Source organism: Carettochelys insculpta, chromosome 1, assembly GCF_033958435.1.
Source record: "Carettochelys insculpta isolate YL-2023 chromosome 1, ASM3395843v1, whole genome shotgun sequence".
In the NCBI taxonomy this organism is placed as follows: Eukaryota; Metazoa; Chordata; order Testudines; family Carettochelyidae; genus Carettochelys; species Carettochelys insculpta.
In genome coordinates, this window is record NC_134137.1 from 341,108,027 (window position 1) to 341,127,220 (window position 19,194).

At 40.8% G+C, this 19,194-nt stretch overlaps 1 protein-coding gene across 7 annotated transcripts in view; it reads left to right on the forward strand.

The window, feature by feature from the left end:
• Positions 1-19,194, forward strand: part of HDAC10 (histone deacetylase 10) — a 33,501-nt gene that overhangs the window by 7,992 nt on the left and 6,315 nt on the right. For 4 of the 7 annotated variants that reach the window (XM_075015397.1, XM_075015378.1, XM_075015430.1 and 1 more), the window contains 10 exons: positions 2,162-2,227; positions 2,572-2,631; positions 3,002-3,091; positions 4,577-4,683; positions 7,043-7,110; positions 9,482-9,770; positions 10,451-10,541; positions 11,551-11,636; positions 12,310-12,363; positions 19,078-19,162. In XM_075015397.1, the coding sequence (XP_074871498.1) occupies positions 2,162-2,227; positions 2,572-2,631; positions 3,002-3,091; positions 4,577-4,683; positions 7,043-7,110; positions 9,482-9,770; positions 10,451-10,541; positions 11,551-11,636; positions 12,310-12,363; positions 19,078-19,162 (996 nt within the window). The remainder of the gene's footprint in view (positions 1-2,161; positions 2,228-2,571; positions 2,632-3,001; positions 3,092-4,576; positions 4,684-7,042; positions 7,111-9,481; positions 9,771-10,450; positions 10,542-11,550; positions 11,637-12,309; positions 12,364-19,077; positions 19,163-19,194) is intronic. The other 3 variants (XM_075015405.1, XM_075015415.1, XM_075015422.1) reach the window with 3 other exon arrangements.

Consider the following 19,194-nt stretch of genomic DNA (forward strand, 5'->3'; position numbering starts at 1 on the left):
AATAGGAATCAATGGATGTTCTGGGGCCTAAAAAGCTAAGGCTCCAGCTTTGTATTCTGTTCAACCATTATCCTTTATGGTCCCTAAAATCTTGGAGGAATTGAGACTTGGCTCCACAGAGGAACTTAAGAATTACAGTGCTCTTAGAAAAACGCAAAGCCTGAGTTAGGATACTAGGCCCTCTGTACAATACTTGGAGAAGCGATAGGCGTGTGAGAAGGGGATCCTTAAAAGCCTGTGCTCTAGGCAGGCCAATGGGAGGTGCTGGTAAAAGTGGAATGTTCTAAGTCTGGGGATGTTAGTGGTTAACCAGTAAGCCTCACCCTAAACGGATGAGGCTTACTGGTTACAGTTAACTTGGGACTGGAGCTGCCCCCCTGCCTGCCTGGGACAGAGGCCTCTCCAGCCTGGCCAGAGCAGCTCCTGTTCACAATGGGAGGGCCAGCCCTTCCGTCCCTCTCCTCTCCCTCCCCCCTGCACCATTTAATCAGCTAACCAGTTAAACTTAACCTTCAACCAGCTTATTAATTGGGATTTCACATCCCTACCATGGTTCCTCCACTTTTACACAGTTAGACGTCCAGGCTGCAGAAAGGCACCTGCAATCCTAAATGCCCTACAGTGTTCTGTTGCTGTAGACCCCAGCCAGGTATGCACACAACCTACAAACATACAGACTGTTAGCATGCAGGTGACATCCTGAAGTGTCTGGTTTCTCCGTAATCTTGCTTCAGCAGCTGTGACCCCAAGCAGCTTGTCTGTAGCCCCACACCCCCATTCTGTCTTCCAGCAGCCTTGGTTGCAACCAGCAGGATAGCCTCAACACGCTCTCAATCGCAGATTTTCCCGAAACCATGTGCAACGTCCTACTCTTGCTGGACATTGCAGAGAAATAATAAGGCTCATTTGTTTTTCTAAGGACACAGAAGCTTATTAACTTAATGCAGATTTTCCTTTAAACATAGCACTGGGTTGGTTTACGGTTAAAAACAAATTCATTAACAACTGGATATAGGTTGAATGATCCCAAGTAAAAGGAATACAGTTAGAAAGGGTTACAAGCAAATAAAAGTGAAAACACGCACATCTAAAGTCTAAAATGCAATCTAACTAGGTACAGGATTTTTCAAAATGGTTTCTATATTCAGTTCTTAGAGGCTTCATTCCCTCCTTGGTTGAAGAACCCATCTTAGCAGACAAAAACTCTTTCCCTTCTGTCCCCTAGTGGTACAAGCCAAAGAGGGCTTCTGCTTTTAACTTCCAGAGTTCAATGACTTTGTTTCTATATGCAGGGTGATCTTGTGCTGTTCTTTCCTTCTAGTGGGTTTCTCATTCCTCTGCATGTAAATGTGTTCCCATTGTTTTGATTCTACCTTATTTAATTTGTAAGAGATAGGTGTCCTCTCTGGGAGGTTTCTTCTTGTTTGGCCATAGATTTTAATTTTTAGATTTTTAATTAAGTATCTGTATTTCCTCGTGTAGTGTTAATACCTACGTATCACAGAAATATTAATCATGTCATTAGCTTCCAGAAAAGAGCTCTGTCCACTTTTTTTCAATTCTATAATCTTGTATGTAGTCAGTTGATTCAGAGAGAATCAGCTACTCATTTTTTATAGACCAGTAAGCCTTCAAAACGGATTCTTTTGAGGGCATCCCTCACAGTAAAGTTTATTCAAGCTGTGAGGAAAGTGATATAGGGATTTAGTGATGAAGGAAGCTCCATAATCTCCTTCCTCCCACTTGTTAGCTTTGTTTCCAATGTTTTAAAGTGAATGTTGTCTTTACGTGAAGAATGGCCAGGTCAGAGAATCAAACACACATTCCTTTGTTTACATCATACCTGTTTTCCAACTTCTCCAAAATACCTGGATTCAACACACTTTAGTTACAATTCAACTATATATCTATACCTCTTAATAGACACTGAATACATATATCATATTATGATATAAATGGTCAATCAGTTACTAATTTTCAAATGATGCCTCACAAAGCATATTTTATGCAAAAATTATTAAAACAATATGCAGGTTGTGAATATAGGCCTACTTATTGTCACAGCATGTAATACCTTTTGGGGTTCTTTCTCCTAAAAAATAAACACATTACTGTCTCAGAAAAAAAGTGTTGCTTCACATCTCATGCATTGATTTTGCAGGTTGGGATGGGAAATTCAGATTATCTAGCTGCATTTTTCCATGTATTGCTGCCAGTGGCTTTTGAGGTAAAGGTATTCAGATTTTTTTTTAGTAAAAATAGTTTAAAAAAATCCTCTCTTCTTCTATAAACACTTTTTTGAAGTGGCATTTTCATAAAAATGTGTAGGTATAGGAGTCTATAGACATTTGAAATGCAGTTGATCCATTGTTTCTACTGAGGGAATGTGAGTGATTGATGCCTGAATAGTGAAATATTGACATGAATGAAGTGTATATTTTTACACATTTGGTGCAAAAGACTGTAACAAAAACAATGCATAGGCCCAAGTCATGCAGCTTTTACCAAGAAAATTCTTTATATGTGTTGTCCAGATGGAATGCATATAAATAGATCTTTGTTTTATCACAGTTTGTTCCAGAACTTATTCTGGTCTCTTCTGGGTATGATTCAGGAATTGGTGACCCTGAGGTAAGCAGTTTTACAGAATTTTGCACCTTCCCTCATTCGTATTGTATTTGTAAAATATGTTTATTTTAAATGTCATAATGGTCTAGATATTGATAGGTAGATTTCACTTTGATCAAGGGTTGAAAATTCATGTTTCAGGCCTTAAACTAATCTTGTACTAAGGATCAGGCTGAGACATTTATGGGTGGGTTGAGAGAGGTACAGGTTTTCCCATATGTTGCACATTTGTCTGAAATACTTGATGTTGGCCCATGTTGGAAACAGGGTACTGCACAACATGGACCAGGAAGTGAGTCACTGTAGTAGTTCTTGTGTTACCAGCTATGTTGACTAAGGCTTCTATTTCTTTCTAACATCTTCCTGGTTTTAGGGTCATATGGATGCTACTCCGGAGTGTTTTGCCCACCTTACACATTTCCTAATGCAGTTAGCTGATGGAAGGCTGTGTGCAGTTCTAGAGGTAAATCTTTTAAGCCAGAATAGATACATACAGATGAAAATGAGTTTAATAGAGAAAAGGTATCAAGGGAGAGATCCTCACCTCCCAAACTGACCCTTTTATGTAATAGGGCCAGAGCAGATAAAGGAGCCCTAAAACTCCTTGTTCATTTAGGAGAGGAGTCTCCTTATGAATGCACTGTGAAACTCCGGCTTCAAAGACCATCTCACAAGGTATGGGGCTAGGAGCCAGGAGAGTTTTATGGGCCAGCGTTGCAACATTTACTGCTGCAGAGATTCTGGGTTGTGCTGTGGTCCATATGAATGTAGATGGGGCTCCAGAGTTCTGTATGTTATTCTTGGGTCTCTCCAGCCTTTGGTGCAACTAAGACTCCCTTCCAGGTTGACTCTCCCTTAGGCTACGTCTACACTACAGTGGTCTTTTGAAAGACATTTTTCCAGAAGAGCTCTTCCATAAAACTTTTTTCAAAAGAGTGCAACCACACACAAAAAGCGGATCAAAAAAATCAATCTGCTCTTTCAATAGAGAGCATCCACACAGCCCCTGCTCTTTGGAAAGAATGGGCCAGAGGTCGAAAAATCCAGTGCCATGAGGACTGCCCTTCTGAAAAAAGGGCCCATGAAGTGTCCCCACACACTTTTTTTCGAAAGAAGCTTTCCAAGGGAGGAACTTTCCCTGATCTGGGAGCAGAAGACAGCTTCCGGAAGAAGAACCGTGTTCCTTCTATTTCAGATTGAAAGAGCATGTTGTGTGTAGACACCCTGCATATTCTTACAAAAAAGGGCCAGATATTCTGAAAGAACTTGCTAATGTACATGTAGCCTTAGGGTATGTCTACGTTGTATTTAGAAATGCATGGCTGGCCCATGCCAGTTGACTCAGGCTCGCAGGGCTTAGGCTAAGGAGCTATCTAACTGTGGTGTGGAAGGTTGGGCTGGAGCCTGAGCTCTAGGACCATGCAAGCTGGGAGGGGTCCCACAGCTTAGCCTGCAGCCTGAGCTGAAACAGCTGCACTGCAGTTAGACAATCCCTTATCCTGAGCCGTGTGAGCCCAAGGCAGGGGACAGCTATGGTTTTTTAATTTCAGTGTAGCTGTATCCTTACTAGCTCAGTACAGAACCTCACCTCAAGATCCCTGTTTTTTGTGGGGGAGGGGTGTGGATGTAAAGATGCAAACTGATTTCCAATAATGCATGCAAACCATGGTAGGCTCATTGGTGTCATTTCACAATGATGTATTTTAACAAGTTATTTTTGACTAAGTGTATTTAGACTGAAAGAGAATCTGTAGCTGAGTATTTCCATGGCAGTAGCTATTTAGCTAACATCCAGATCAGGCATGTTTCAAAAGGTGGATGTAGAATACTTTTAAATGAAAAAATGATTTTTACAAGCATATTTGTAAAATGACAATCATTTTACAGATAGATTATTCAGCATGTAATTGTTCTTTGTATGACACAAAACATGGTTTAATTTTGCTAGGGTGGATACCATTTGAAGTCATTGTCTGAATCAGTCTGCATGACTGTTAAAGCTTTGCTTAGGGACCCTCTGCCCCAGATCTCAGGAGAAATGGCACCGTGCTTAAGGTATGAGCTGAGAAATATTTTGTTTCATGATTTATCTGTGTCTGTTATTCTTGTGCTTGAAAGACAATGATCATACATTAAATTGGCACTATTTAAGTGTGAGATAGGAAGGAAGTCATATCGATATTTCCTGTTCTTTCTGCTTTCATCATTAAGCCTTAAAGTGCAAATAATACTACCTTAAACCCTGAATGTGGGAAGTAGAATATTTAATCAAAAATACTACAATTTGTATAAAATAATAAAAAATTCATTGCTTAAATTTTTAACCTTGATGCTCAAAATAATTAAACAGTACTATAATGATAGAGATACAAATTGTTAGATCTCAATTCAGAAAGGTATTAAGCACATGCCTAGCGTTAAACATGTGAGTGGTTCTATCCATGGGACAGTTAGGCATGTTCTTACAATACCTTGCTGATCAGGATTTTAATATGCTGCTAGAATGTATTATTTTTGTGACTCTTGTGACTTACACTCCAAATTTATTTCCAGTTTTGTTTTTCTTTTCTGAGATCACTTCCAATTATTATGATTAAAATGTGAATGAACTCAGGAGAGGAATTTTTTTTTGCTACCGCTGTCATTAGGCCTTATTTCTCTATAGACATCTGCATCAGTCTGGCCTGAACTCATACTGTTGTAAGTGTCAGTACCAAATAATAACAGCCAATGAGGGTAGCACTTTAAAGACTAACGAAATAATTTATTAGGTGATGAGCTTTTGTGGGCAGACCCACTTCTTCAGATCTGGAAATTCTGATGAAAGTAAATTGGCACAATGAGAATTTAACAGAATGATAGAAAAAAATACTAAATGAAAACGGACAAATCAGCTACATAGGACAGAACGGGGGAGTGAGTGGTGAACTATGGATGCATGCTACATCTTGTCATAAATTTAAGATGTAATATCTCTGAGGTAGTGTCTCTCTCTTAACTTTACTGTTTGTACAACACACAGCCCAATAGGATCTGGTTCCTGACAGAGGCTGTGATATATTTAAATACCAGTAATAATATGAAAAACTATTGCTTTCAAAACAATGAAATAGCAATGGATATATCGCTAATTTCTCAAGTCCCAGACCTGTGTTGTGTCTGTCCCTTGTGCCTGCTTAGAGCCCCACTGACGTCAAGCGTGCACGGGTGGATCTGATTGCAGGATTGGTGTCTCTTTCAGCTCAAGCAATGGGAAGACACAATACAGTGGATGAAATCCTGGCCTCACTGAAGCCAATGGCAATTTTGACCTTGGCACAGCGGGAGCCAGGGTTTCACCCAGTGCCATTTAATGAATTAGTGTATGCACTTCTAAGGTATTGAAAGAGCCAAAAACAATGGGTTCACATTACGGCTACGTCTACACTAACCCCAGAACTTTGAAAGGGGCATGATAATGAACCTAATCAAAATATGCTAATGAGGCGCTGCCATGACTGTGCAGCACAATTAGCATAATGGTGGCTGCTGCACTTTGAAAGTGCCACTTTCAATTGCGTGCAGCTCATCTACACAGGGTCCTTCTTCGAAAGGACCCCGCACACTTCAAAATCCCCTTATTCCTATTTGGTTATAGGAATAGGGGGATTTCGAAGCGTGTGGGGTCCTTTCAAAAAGGACCCCGTGTACATGAGCCGCGTGCGAGCGAAAGCAGCACTTTCGAAGTGCTGTGGCTACCATTATGCTAATGAGGTGCTGCATATACATGGTAGCACCTTATTAGCATCTTTCATTTAGGTTCATTATCATGCCCCTTTCGAAGTTCTGGGGCTAGTGTAGATACAGCCTACACATCATAGAGCTGTACATTGTTCAGCCACTAGGTAGTACTGTGTGTGAAAGACTTATTCAAGCTAACCTCAGCCATACCTGCAGGCAAAGCATTAAACAAACATGTGATGTGTTACTTGCTCACAAGTAAGCTCTGTAGCCAGTTCAGACTTGCTACAGAACCAGAACCATCCCAGCCATATAGATGAACCTGGCAGTTGCCTAGGGCACCAGGCTTTAAGAGACCCAAAAACCTGGCCAGTGGGAGCCAGGGGTAGAAAAGCCTGGAGGTGAACACTTTCTTCTGCTGTTCGCCCCAGGTGGGACAGGGGAGGGTGAGAGGAGGACTGGCAGCGCGCAGTCTCTTCCTTCCCACATCAGGCAGAGCTGACTATGCTCGCTCTAATGCCGGTTTTAATGCCAGTTCCCCTACTGCTTCACCCAAAGTAATCCTTCCAAATAACATGCCCTTCTCTTTGTTTTTGCAGCCCAGACTTAAGAAATAAAATCTTATGCTCACCTTGGAGTAAACTTTCTTACATTTCCTTCTGAACTGATGATGCTAATCATTTGTCTTTTGTAGTGCTGTTGAATCTATACAGAATGTGAGAGCTGCACATATACCGTACTGGAAATGTTTGATGTATGAAGGTAAATGTTGTTCTGTTTCCTTTTGCTAATGCAGCTGATAAATATGATGCATACTTGAACCACGTTCATAAGTTCATATAACTTACCTATTTTACAGAAGTGAAGCACTTCATTATTCAGGGCCAAGTTCTCTGCTAATGTAACTTAGAATAGCTCATAAGACTATAAGAATGGCAATACTGGGTGACATCAGCAGTCCATCTAGCCCAGTATTCTGTCTTCCAACAGAAGAAAAGATGCCAGATACTTCAGAAGGAATGGACAGAACAGAACAAATATCACTTAGTCCATTCCTTGTTGATCAGTCCCAGCATCTGGCAGTCATCTCTTTTCCAGCCTGAATAGTTGCAGTCTTCATGTGAAAACTCATGATTTCTAACTAGCTTTATTTAACTGCCATTATGCACTGAACAGAGTTTTTTCAGAGAATTATCCACAATGACCCAAAATTCTGTGACCTCAAGATCCAAGAATCATCATCATCATCTTCCTTGAGTGGTAACTGCTAATTTGGACCCATTATTTTGTATGTACAGTTGGAATGTTTTCCAGTGTACACTATTTTGCATTTATCAGCATTGAATTTCATCTGCCATTTTGTTGCCCAGTCACTCAGTTTTGAGATTTCTTTATAACTCTTCACAGTTAGCTTTCAACTTAAGTCATTTGAGTAATTTTGTATCATCTGCATGCTTTGTCACCCGACCATTTAGTCTTTTCTTCCAAATAATTTATGAATATAATGAATATTTACAAATCAGTCCCAGTACAGATTCCAGGAGCAGACTGATATTTACCTCTTTCCATTCTTAAAAATTACCATTTACTCCTACCCTTTGTTTCTTGTCTCCTAATCAGTTAGTGATTATATGAGAGGTCCTCCCCTCATATCCCATGATTGTTTAGTTTGCTTAATTGTCTTTGGGTGAGCAACCTTCTTAAAGTCTTCCTGAATATCCAGGTACTCCTGTATCCACTGAATCATCATTATACATGTCTATTGACCTCTTTAAAGACTATTAATAGATTGGTGAGGCATGATTTCCCTTCACAAAAGCCATGTTAACTCTTCCCCGAACAAACTGCATATATTTATGTGCCCAACAATTCTGTTCTTTATTATAGTTTCAACCAGTTTGCCTGATACTAAAGTTATGCTTACCAGACTCTACAGCCTTTTGAAAAATTGGTGTCACATTAGCTATTCTCCAGTTATCTGATACAGAAGTTGATTTAAGTGATAGGTTACACACCACAGTTAGTAGTTCTGCGATTTCATATTTGTGTTCCTTCAGAACTTTTGGGTGAATACCATCTATTTCTGGTGACTTATTGCTCTTCCATTTATCAATTTGTTCCTAAACCACCTCTGCTGATATCTCAGTCTAGGACAGTTCCTCAGGTTTGTCACTTAAAAAGGATCATGTTTGGGAATCTCACTCAGATTATATACAGTGAAGATTGATGTAAAGTGTTAATTTTGCTTGAGTGCTTCACTTACCAGAATTTATGCTGCTTTTATTTTCCTCAGTAGGATATCACTTCCAATACTTAAAGGATACCCTTTTGCCTCTCTCTGCTTTTTTTGCTTTGTTTTTTTTGTTTTCTTTTGTTTTTGTCACCATGATGGCACTTTTTGGTCCTCTTACTATTTTTTTTAAAATATGGAATAAAAATTTTAATTCAACCTTTTGCTATGGTGTTTTTAAAAGATTTCATTTAGCTTGCAGGCATTTGTCTATTATAACTGTGTTTTTTAAATTTCCTTATTTTTGTGTAGTTCTCACCCGTCTGCTTGCCACCATCCCCACTGTTGGTGTGTGCAGGGAATGGGCTGGACCCCTGCTGCCAGTGCTAGGTTCCCCACTAATCCCCCAGGCCACATTACTGACGGAAGGGGACTTGGGGAAAGGGGTGGGGCCCCAGCCTGCTCCACCCCACTCTTCAGTTGTTTAACTCTGCTTTCTGCTGCCAGTGAATGCGGTGGTGGTCCCACACCTTCCTCTAGATGTGACTTCTCTAAGTGGGCGGTTTGGGAGCAGAGCAGGGTGGGGCCAGGTCACTATGTTTCCTGCTGTCACTGGGGAGTGTGGGGAAGGGTGCAATCCTTGCTGCCAATGTTGGGTCCTCCCCTAGTCCCCCAAGCTGCCGTGGGCCCCACAGGACCCCCGCCCAAAATCACAGGGCCCAGGGCGGTTGCTCCAAACTGTCCTGTTGATGGAATGGCTCTGTTTGCACCAGCCAGGCAAATGCACTCTTCTATGGTAAATAAATGTAATTATATATTAATATGTAACATTTTTATTGCCCAGGAATTATACTTGTGTTTTATGATACTTGTGAAACCAAAAATACATTTTTTTCCGCCTAGAAGAAACACCTATAGAAGATGTCAGCACCAAATCACAACAGATGATGGAGGCTCAGCTAGTTCAAACTAGTGCACATTCCACTGTAGAGCAAGCAGCTGGGACAACTAACACTGATGAAGCCATCAAAACAGACAAGTTTTTGGAATCACACATGAAACGAATTCTCTTTCCCATGCCACCTGTTAAAACAGCAGCAGCTGTTATCTCTAAAGCTGATGCACATTTGCTGCCAGTATCTGTTCAAGTGGAGAATGAAATGAATGAACAAGAACTGAAAGCTCTTGTCAGGTTGGCCTTATTTATGTGGCTGTCAACTTAATGTTGAGGAGAGAGCATGGTATAGTCATTTGACTACAGGACTGAAAACTAGTGATTCTTGTCTTCCATCCTATTTCTCTGATTCTTTCTCTTTGGCCCTGACCTTACTTAACCCCGTCTCAGTCTCCATCTGCAAAATGGAATAAGTGATATTTGCTTTCCATGTCAACAGAGCTTTTTGTAGAACTTGTCAGACCATTTGGGACTAAATATAATTTAGTAAAATATGGTGTTTTTTCAAAGCTGAAACATTTTGCAGAAACGTACAGATTTCAATGAGGTTTTCCATACAACGTTTTGAGGGCCAATGCACTATGTCATTTCTGAACAGAGAGAGGGAGACCTGAACTGAAAATCTGAGCTTTTCAGTCCCAAACCAACTGTTTTGGCACTATTTTCCTTTGGAAAGTGTCCCAAAGGGTTTTGTGGAGTAAAAATAAAGACCTCAAAAATTGTCATGAAATAAAACTGTCCTCCTCTAATCACCTTTCGCTCTTTGAGGACAAATGTGTGGCACATACCTAATGCTTTAGGAACCTTTACTTATTAATACTGCTTCTGAAAATCACCTTAAAACTGTACTATTCAGAATGTAAAAGATTATCATCCCTAACCCAATTCTAATTAGTTTTAAAAAACTTATTTTACAGCAGATTTGATGCAGAGCTTGTGGGGGAAGAGAAAGTTATAGTCTCTCTTCAGAAGATGGTGGCTGTCCTAGATAAAATACTAATGAAGGCGGTAATGTAAACTGCTTTAATTGTTTTCTGTGTTTCTTCCAATCTTTGATTCTTCAGTGTTAGGTCAATATTAGACCTATCTTTTCCTGCTCGGCTAGTCTCTCTCTGAGTGTATCTCTGTTAAAGTTGTGCCTACTTGCTAGAGTAAATGGGAAACATGAAAACAATTATATAAATAGCAGCTTACTTCAGAAATATTTTGGATTTTGTTCAGTCAAAATTATGCAATGCACTTATGTGACAGGGGCATGTGAGGATGTAAAAATGGTTTGTCTGTTCGACTTACCGAGATCATTTGTTCTGGTTCTTAAGAGAGTACAGAGGACTTTGCAGTGGGTGCTTCATGCAAAACTAGGCAGGGATAAATTAGAGCTGTGGCTGTGCAAATGAGAGTATTTTGCGTGCCATAAAAGAGCATCACACATTATTTCTTTCCCAGTGCGTGTTGGGAGTAACTTTGCCTTTTGGCTCTATCACTGTGCAATTCACTTGTACATCATCCTTTATTGTGGGCTGTATATTAAATGTGCAGTTTATGCCTTAATTATGACTTCTGTTGGTGTCTAACAGTTACTCAGAACTGAGCTTTTCTCTACATGTAATTCATTAGAAAAGCAATAGTTCTCTTTGTTTTGTTTAAAATATCACAATGTATTGCCATGACAATTATTTAGGGCTCTTGAGTGATTAGGAAATATAACAGGCATTAAACAATAATAGAAAACTACATACATTGATATTTTTGATGTTTTTTTACATTTTCAAAGAATTTGATTTCAGTTATACCACAGATTATGAAATATATTGTGCCATTTTTAGAGCAATTATGTAGCATAACAGCCAAACACATCCTCTTTCCAGATAGTAGGCCATAAAGATTTTTAACAAGTCTTGTCTGTATTTATATTATATATGCTATAATATATTGACAAAAACAGTTTCAGTTGATACAAATTGTAAAGAATAGCATGATATTAGGCTTTATATATAATAATATAAATTATTTTTAGGTGTGCAATGGAATTGTAGAATCATCTGTAGCTTCTGTTTCTACTACCGTTGCACTAAAGCACTGCTTTGATTCTGGATTACAAAGGTGAGCTTGCTTACTGAATAGTGTTTTCAGTTACAAAATTTGAAAATGTGATACAAATTCATAAATAGAATGGGCTTCCTTAAAAAGGTTTCCTTCCTTGGCCTCTGTAATAAAACTGTGTTACGTCTCAATATGTGCAGTGTTGCATATATACTAAATATAGGCAACCCTGTGAATGTGACCATAAAGCTATCTAGTTACCGAAAACATGACTTAAAATTTTAAGGGTTGAATAACAGTTCTTCTAACTGTTTTTGTTTGTCTTAGGCACCATTATTTAATCAGCCTGTTTTTTATCCTGAACATCCATGAACCAGAATGTTATCCTACTGTTTTTAGATTGCTCGTTGGTCAAATTTAGAGCAGCCCCACAGTTGGTTATTTTTTTTTTTTCTGGGATTGAATTCTCTTCCAGATATGTAAATCCCTTAGCCAAATGGTCGCATTTTCAGATTTTTCTCTTGTACTGATCACTTAATTGCACTGCATGTTTTAGAAATTTAGAAGTTTATAAATGTAAGTTTTATGTATATGTACGTGTGAAAGTGTGTGTATATACACATTTATAAAAACACACACATTCATAAAACTTAACATTGGATATATCTTGATATTTATAAAACTTATATGATGTATAAAACTCACTTGCATGATTATTCTTTTTGATCTGTAGAGTGCTCTGCATAATTGTTGGAGACATGGATCTTGAAATTGACTTAGATGATGGGTAAGGTGTTTTTCCATTAATTTCAGAGGATTAACTCCGAGAGGACCACCTATAAATGATTCTCGGTGTGCATGTATGTGGCATGGGATGGAGAGTATGCTTTGGGCCCCATTCCTGGGGCACTAGGAGGGGTTGCTCCAGGCCCCACCCCCTGGGACAGCCCTGGCTTCAACAATGAGTCATTGCAATGGTCACATCCTTTCAAACAACCAGTAGAACTGGCACTATCCTTAGGAACAGTATGATGTATATAAACAAGTTAACAGAGGTTGTCATGCCCATGTTCATCTACAGCCCTGAACTCAAATGTCTACATGCAAAATGCACTTTGTTGACAGACTGTTGACAAAACACAGAACATACGCTGGTAGCATTGTGCCTCTGGGCATTGAGAAATAACACCTTTGTTTACAGTTTCCTGTCAACAAAAAAAAATGTGTAGACACTCTAGGGGACCCTCTGTTGACAGACGGGCTTCCAGTTCACAGGGCAACTCTGTTTGTTGAGCTTCCGGTTGGCTGTTCTGTCGAGAAAGCAGGTGGGCAGTCTGGTTGCTTTCTGATGACAGCAGATTTCTCTTTTGAGCTGCTTTTGTGTATGGACATGGTCTGTTGACAGAAGTGTTGCTGGAAGATCTCTTCCAACAGTAACTTCTGTGGACAGATTACTCTAGTGTAGACATGGCCAGTGTGTGTCTGCTATTCTCTGGATCTGAATGGGGAGGGGAAGAAGCAGGAATGGGCATACATACATCATTTCCCACAGACCTCTGCAGTTTATCTACAAAATGGTTACATTATCTTTTCCACAAGGGTCTCTCCATGACTAGGTCCCCTCTTTGAGGGGGTTCTTTAGCCAGCCCGGGGAAATGGGAAGTCATCAAGGGCATAGAGAGGCTGCACAGACACAAGACCTCACTGCTGCTGAACCTAATCTACCAATTTTTCCCCAGGATCCATGTGGGTACAGGGGATACTAGATTTCTTCTGTCTGAGTCACCTCTGATGGATTTCACCATGGGTGGTGGGGCTTTTCTTGGAAATCCCAGCAGAACAATAGCTCAGATTCTCAAAGGTGTTTAGACTCCTAATTTCCACTGAAATCAGTGATTGAAATTCAGTTGATTTCATTGGAAGATCAGATCCTAAGTATCTTTGAGGATCTGGGCTTGTATGTCTGCACTTGTTTGTTGTAGCTGTGTCGTAAAGATACAGTCTCTTCCAAAATGTATACAGAATACCATGTAGGACCTGAATGTGCTAAATGGTAGCAAACTGCCTCATTATTAAGACCTAACATGGAATGCAAATTTCTTGTTGTTTGTAAAAATGTAGGCATGCTATGTTTGTACAATGCCTAGCTCAGCTGAGTCCTAATAAATAATAATAACACTATGTAGTTGTTTGAGAGGCAAGCCAGATGTTATATTAGACATGTACACTTCAAGATCATGTGATCTGGTTTTCTGCACATACCTACCTACTCCTGCCAGTGATCCCTAACCTCTGTGACTGAGCTACTGACATCCTCAAATCAGGGTGCAAAGACTTTCTTATGAGAATTCACCATTTGCAGTTATTAAACATGCAGGTGATTCATACCCATAATGCAGAGCAGTACTGTTTTTGTACTCAGCCAGCTCCCTGCCCCTCCATCTGCAGCCAATCCCGTGGCTGGGGCTTTCAAGGTGCCGGTACTCTGTATGAACGAGTCTTCTTGGACTGAGCCATTGCTCGATGGTGAGCGATTAAACCAATCCTTGATCTGTGGAGCCAATTACAGATGTCACATAAAAAAACACCAGCAGCAGGTGTTGTACATTCTTTTAGGATCCTTCGCATTTCCTGTAGTTCCCGGATACGCTGACTCTCAAAGGACTTAAGAACCCGTACAGTGGTTTGCCACCAGAACAATCTGTCCTGATCTAGAATTTCCAGATCATTAGGAGATTTGCCCCATAACTTCACGTGGCCTTTAAGATGTCTTTATAGCCCTTATACTGACCACCAATGGAGTGCTTTCCATGAGCAAGCTTGCCAGAGAAGACCATCTTTGGTCTCCCGTGGCAAGTACGGGCACATAAAAGCACTGCTGCAGAGGAAGATGGAAGCCCCCTCTCAAGGGTCTCTGTCAGTCTAACCTGGAGGAAAACTCTTTCCTGACCCCCCAGATGTGGCAGTCGGTTAGACCCTGAGCATGTGAGCAAGACCCACCCCACAGATACCTGGGAAAGAATCCTCTGTAGTAACTCATAGCCCTCCCCAGCTAGTGTCCCATCTCCATCCATTGGGGAGTTCTGCTACTGGCAGTTGCAAGTGGGCCACACGGCACTGTGGGCAGTACCATTCTTCCCCTCCAAAAACGATCAAGCTCAGTCTTGAAGTCAGGTGGGTTTTGTTTTTTTTTTCCCCCCCAATCCCACTACTCCCCTTGGAAGGCTGTTCCAGAACTTCACTCCTCAGATGGTTAGAAACTTTTGCTAAACTTGCTGATGGTCAGTTTTTATCCATTTTATTCTTCTGCCCACGTTGGTACTTAATTTGAATAACTCTTCCTCAACCCTGATATTTGTCTCTCTGATGTATTCGTAGAGCACGATCATATCTCCCCTCAGCCTTCTTTTGGTTAGGCTAAACAAGCCAACTTTTTGAGTCTTCTGCCATAAGTTGGGAAGTTAGGTTTTCCATTCTTCGGATTATCCTAGCAGCCCTTCTCTCTGCCTGCTTCAGTTTGAACTCCTCTTTCTTAAACCTCAGAGTCCAGAATTGCACACAGTATTCTAGATGAAGTCTTGCCCAGTGCCTTATATAATGATACTACCCTTATTAAAAGCTGAGGCAAAGTATTTGTTTAGGTTTTTTGGCCATGCTTAAATAATCTTTACCCTAGCCTCTGTGCTTAGTGATCCATCTTCTTTCCATCTTTTATTCTTATTTGTATGCTTGTAGAACCTTTTATTGTTGGTTTTAATTCCCTTTGGCAGGTCCAACTCTGTTTGGCTTTTGAGTTTTTACTTTATCCTTATGCTTTCTTACCTCCAAGAGGTGGCTTTGCTTGCTGATCCCTCCATTATCCCATTCCTTAAATGCTTGTCTGTGGTTTTAAGCTTTTCTAATCAGCTGTAAGTAGGAAATAGCAACTAGAATAGTGAAAGCAAGAGTGAGTTTGAAGGTGATGGATAAGATCTGGAAGAGCAAAGCGATTAGCTTAGAAATGAAGCTGAAGTCTTGAAAAAGTGTATTCAGCAGCATTTGATATGGATGTGAGACATGGGTGATAATGAAAGATTCAAAGAGAAGGATATTGGTGTTTGAGTAGGGAGACCATACCTCTCTGTCCCAAACATGGGACAGGGAGATATGGGGGAGGGGCAGATCTTCCCAGCAGCACCAAGCACCGGGGAGGTGGCACTCCTCAACCCCCCAAACCCGTTGGAAGCAGCAGCTGCTGGAGCTCCCAGCCCGGAGCTCTGGGGAAGAAGTGGCCAACACAGAGCCCCAGGGAAGCAATAGTCACTCATGGCCTGGAGCCCCAGGGAAGTGGCATCTGCGGGCACTCCAAGCCCAGAGCCTCGGGGAAGCAGTGACCATGGGTACTCCAGCCCAGAGCCCCAGGAAAGTGGCAGCCATGGGCACTCCCACCCCCAGACCCCAAGGGCCTAAATACAGGACAGTTCATCCCTTTTAAAAAATAAGTTGGGACCATCCCACCAAATATGGGATGGTTGGTCACCCTCCATTTGAGGGGAGTTGTTATAAAGATCCTGAGAACAGGATGGATATAGAAGGTCACCAGTGAGGAATTATATAGGAAGATACAGCTAAAAGAAAACCTACTGCAGAAGGTTATACAAAGGAAGCTACAGCTATTCGGGCATATCTGCCGAATAAATGACGAGGGAAAGACAAGACCCTGATATATGGCATAATGGACAGCTCAAATAGGAAAGGCAGACCCCACAGAGAATGGATAGATGGTACAGAGCTAGTCTGCAGAAGCTAAGCCACTCTGCACTGGACAGGTAAAGATGGAAGGAAGTAGTGAGGGAGGCATCGGACACCAATGGGTGCTGAGCTCATGGTTGATGGTGGTGATGAAGAATCAGCTATTTGAGATGCTTACTCGTCTAGCTTCAACTGCCACCTTCCGCTACATTTGTTTTCCCCAGGCTAGGGATTCAGGTAGTTATTCGAAACCTTTTTCACCTTCAGATCTTTGAGTTCTTCAGTCCAGCCCATTTACCTAATTCCCTTAATTGTTTAAAGTTAGTTCCTGAAGTCAGGTGCCTTTATTTCAGATGTTTTTGTTTTTCCTAGTATTTTAATTGAATTACCTCATGATCATTTGAACCAAGTGTGATAGAGTGGGGGGAGTGCATGTGTGAGACTCAGACTGGATGTGAATGAGACAAGCAGAACAGCTCCCAGTGGCTAAGGATGACCCTGAGGCTATACTGGCAGGTAACACCTCTGCCCTGAACAAAGAGGAGGGAGGAGCCAAAGGGGGTTTTTGAATCAGAGGCGGCAGTTAGAGGCAGTGGGGAGAGGGAGCTGGAAGGCAGCCAGCCTGGCGAGGGGGGAAGCTGTACCCCAGAGGGGCCCCTGTCGGGCTCCTCTCCCCAGGACAGGTTGGAATGACTGTCTCTGACTCCTGGACTGACTCTTTTGTGAGAAACTGTGCTGCTGTCGCCTAACAAACTTCCTGTTCTACCTACTGAGTGAGAGTCGCTCCTGCCTGCAGATGGGATGCAGTGCATGGGGACCCCCTGAACCCCATCACACCAAGATCTTCCCCTACAACCAGTTATTAGTCACTGAACCAGCAAGAGGAAGAAGTGAATAAATCTCTGATCTATGACACCCTGGAAAATCTGGGCCCTCCTGCTATTAGTATGCAGTTGTGTAGTTAGGAAGTTAAAAGTATGTTGTCATCACAAAATTTACAGTATTATTTAACTGACTAAACAGGTTTCTATTTGTATCCAAACTGGATACTAGTGGTGTGTAGCACATCCAAGCACTACGTCATAGGAGCTGCTGGAGGCTTTCTTTCCCAAAGTGAATTGGCCCAAACAGGCTCTTATTTTTTCATTCCATCACTTCTAATGTCTTTACATTCTATTTGGTCATTAGTATACAATGCAGCTCCACCAACTTCTGTCTCCCTAACTGGCACAAACTCTTCAATACCTGTGCTCCAATCATGTCTATGAATCCACTATCATACAGTTATCCCTATGATATCAGGTTTCACTTCCTCCACCAGCAGTTCTAGTTTCTCCATTTTGTTACTCAGGTTCCTTAAATTGTTATACAAACATCTTAGTTATTTGCTGCATAGCTTCACTCAGGTTCCTCACTAAATTGGGTACAATCATTCTACTTCCAGTATCACCTTATCTGACTGGTATCAGCACTATTCTTCCTCTTAATGTACATTCTTCTACATACTACTGTTCCTTTCTCCATTCTTATATCCTTTTCTTATTTGATTTTCAACTTTTCACTGTTTAAACTCAGATGTGACATTTGCATGAGCATCTCCCCTGAGGTCTTTGTTTAAAACTCTAGTATTTTTAATCAGTTGTGCCAGTGTCCATCTGCTTCCCTTACTACTCAGGTGGAGTCCATCCCATGAGAACTGTCCATAAATGCCTCCCAGTTGTCAAACATCCTAAAACCCTGTTTATAACACCACTGCTGCCAGCCTCTGAGCTAGCTGTTAATCATCATAGTTATGGCCCCACCAAATTCATGGTCCATTTTGGTCAGTTTCATGTTCATGCCGTGTTAGAAATAATAAATTGTATGATTTTAGCTATTTTAATCTGAAATGTCAGAGTTGTAATTGTATGGATCTTGACCCTAAAAGGGTGCCTCTAGAGTTTGGCACCTGGCCTGCAGCTACTCCTATTTGTCAGCCAAGCTCTGAAGACAGCACAGAAGTAAAGGGACCAATAGTGCAACACCACCAAAATGACCTTGCATAGCTCCAGCTACTCCCTTTTGGGTCAGGAAAGGACCTCCAGTTTGAGAAAATGCTGGTCTCCTCCCATAAAATCTGTATAGTATAGGGTAAAATCATACAAAAGACCAGATGTCTGGGGGGCAGACCAGATTTCACAATCAGTGACATGTTCTTGCTGTGAATTTGGTAGGGCCCTAATCATGATCTAGTCTCGCCTTTGTTTTGCTCCTCTAGTGATAAGCAGAATCCCACTAAAGATCACCTGAGCCTCCATTTCCTTAATCACGTTCCCCAGCCTGCCATAGTCTCCCAATGTGCTTTTGTGAAAGTTATTTTAATGACATATTATGAAAATGTGCTTTGCTAATCCTATGGCGGGGGTGTGGGGAGGGAGAGCCAAATCTACAATTCTTTATTGAAGGCCAGCTTCACATATTAGTATCCTACTTCTCCAGATCCTCTTTACAATAAAAGCATCTTGACCATTATTTTCTTAAACTTTTTTATACAAAAATTACTTTATTGAGATTTCCATTTTAACTGGTATTGGCATTTTTAAATATTTTCATAATTTAAAGTAGGGACTACAGTGATTCAGAAGTGTTTGCTGCTGAGATAAACATGAGATCAAATTTGTGTAAGGGACCAGAAGTATCATCCAAAGAATGATTTTCAGTATCCACTTACACTAATTTTAGTAACATTCAAAGTTGTTGATAAAATAATTAAATGTATTTTTACTTGCAGAAAATTACTTTTGATGAACATTTGCCAGAAACAACAAACAGAAGAGACCAATTCAAAATACCGTATTTCTCTGAACTGGAAAGAGGTACATAACATTCTGTGAACCAAATAAGGGAA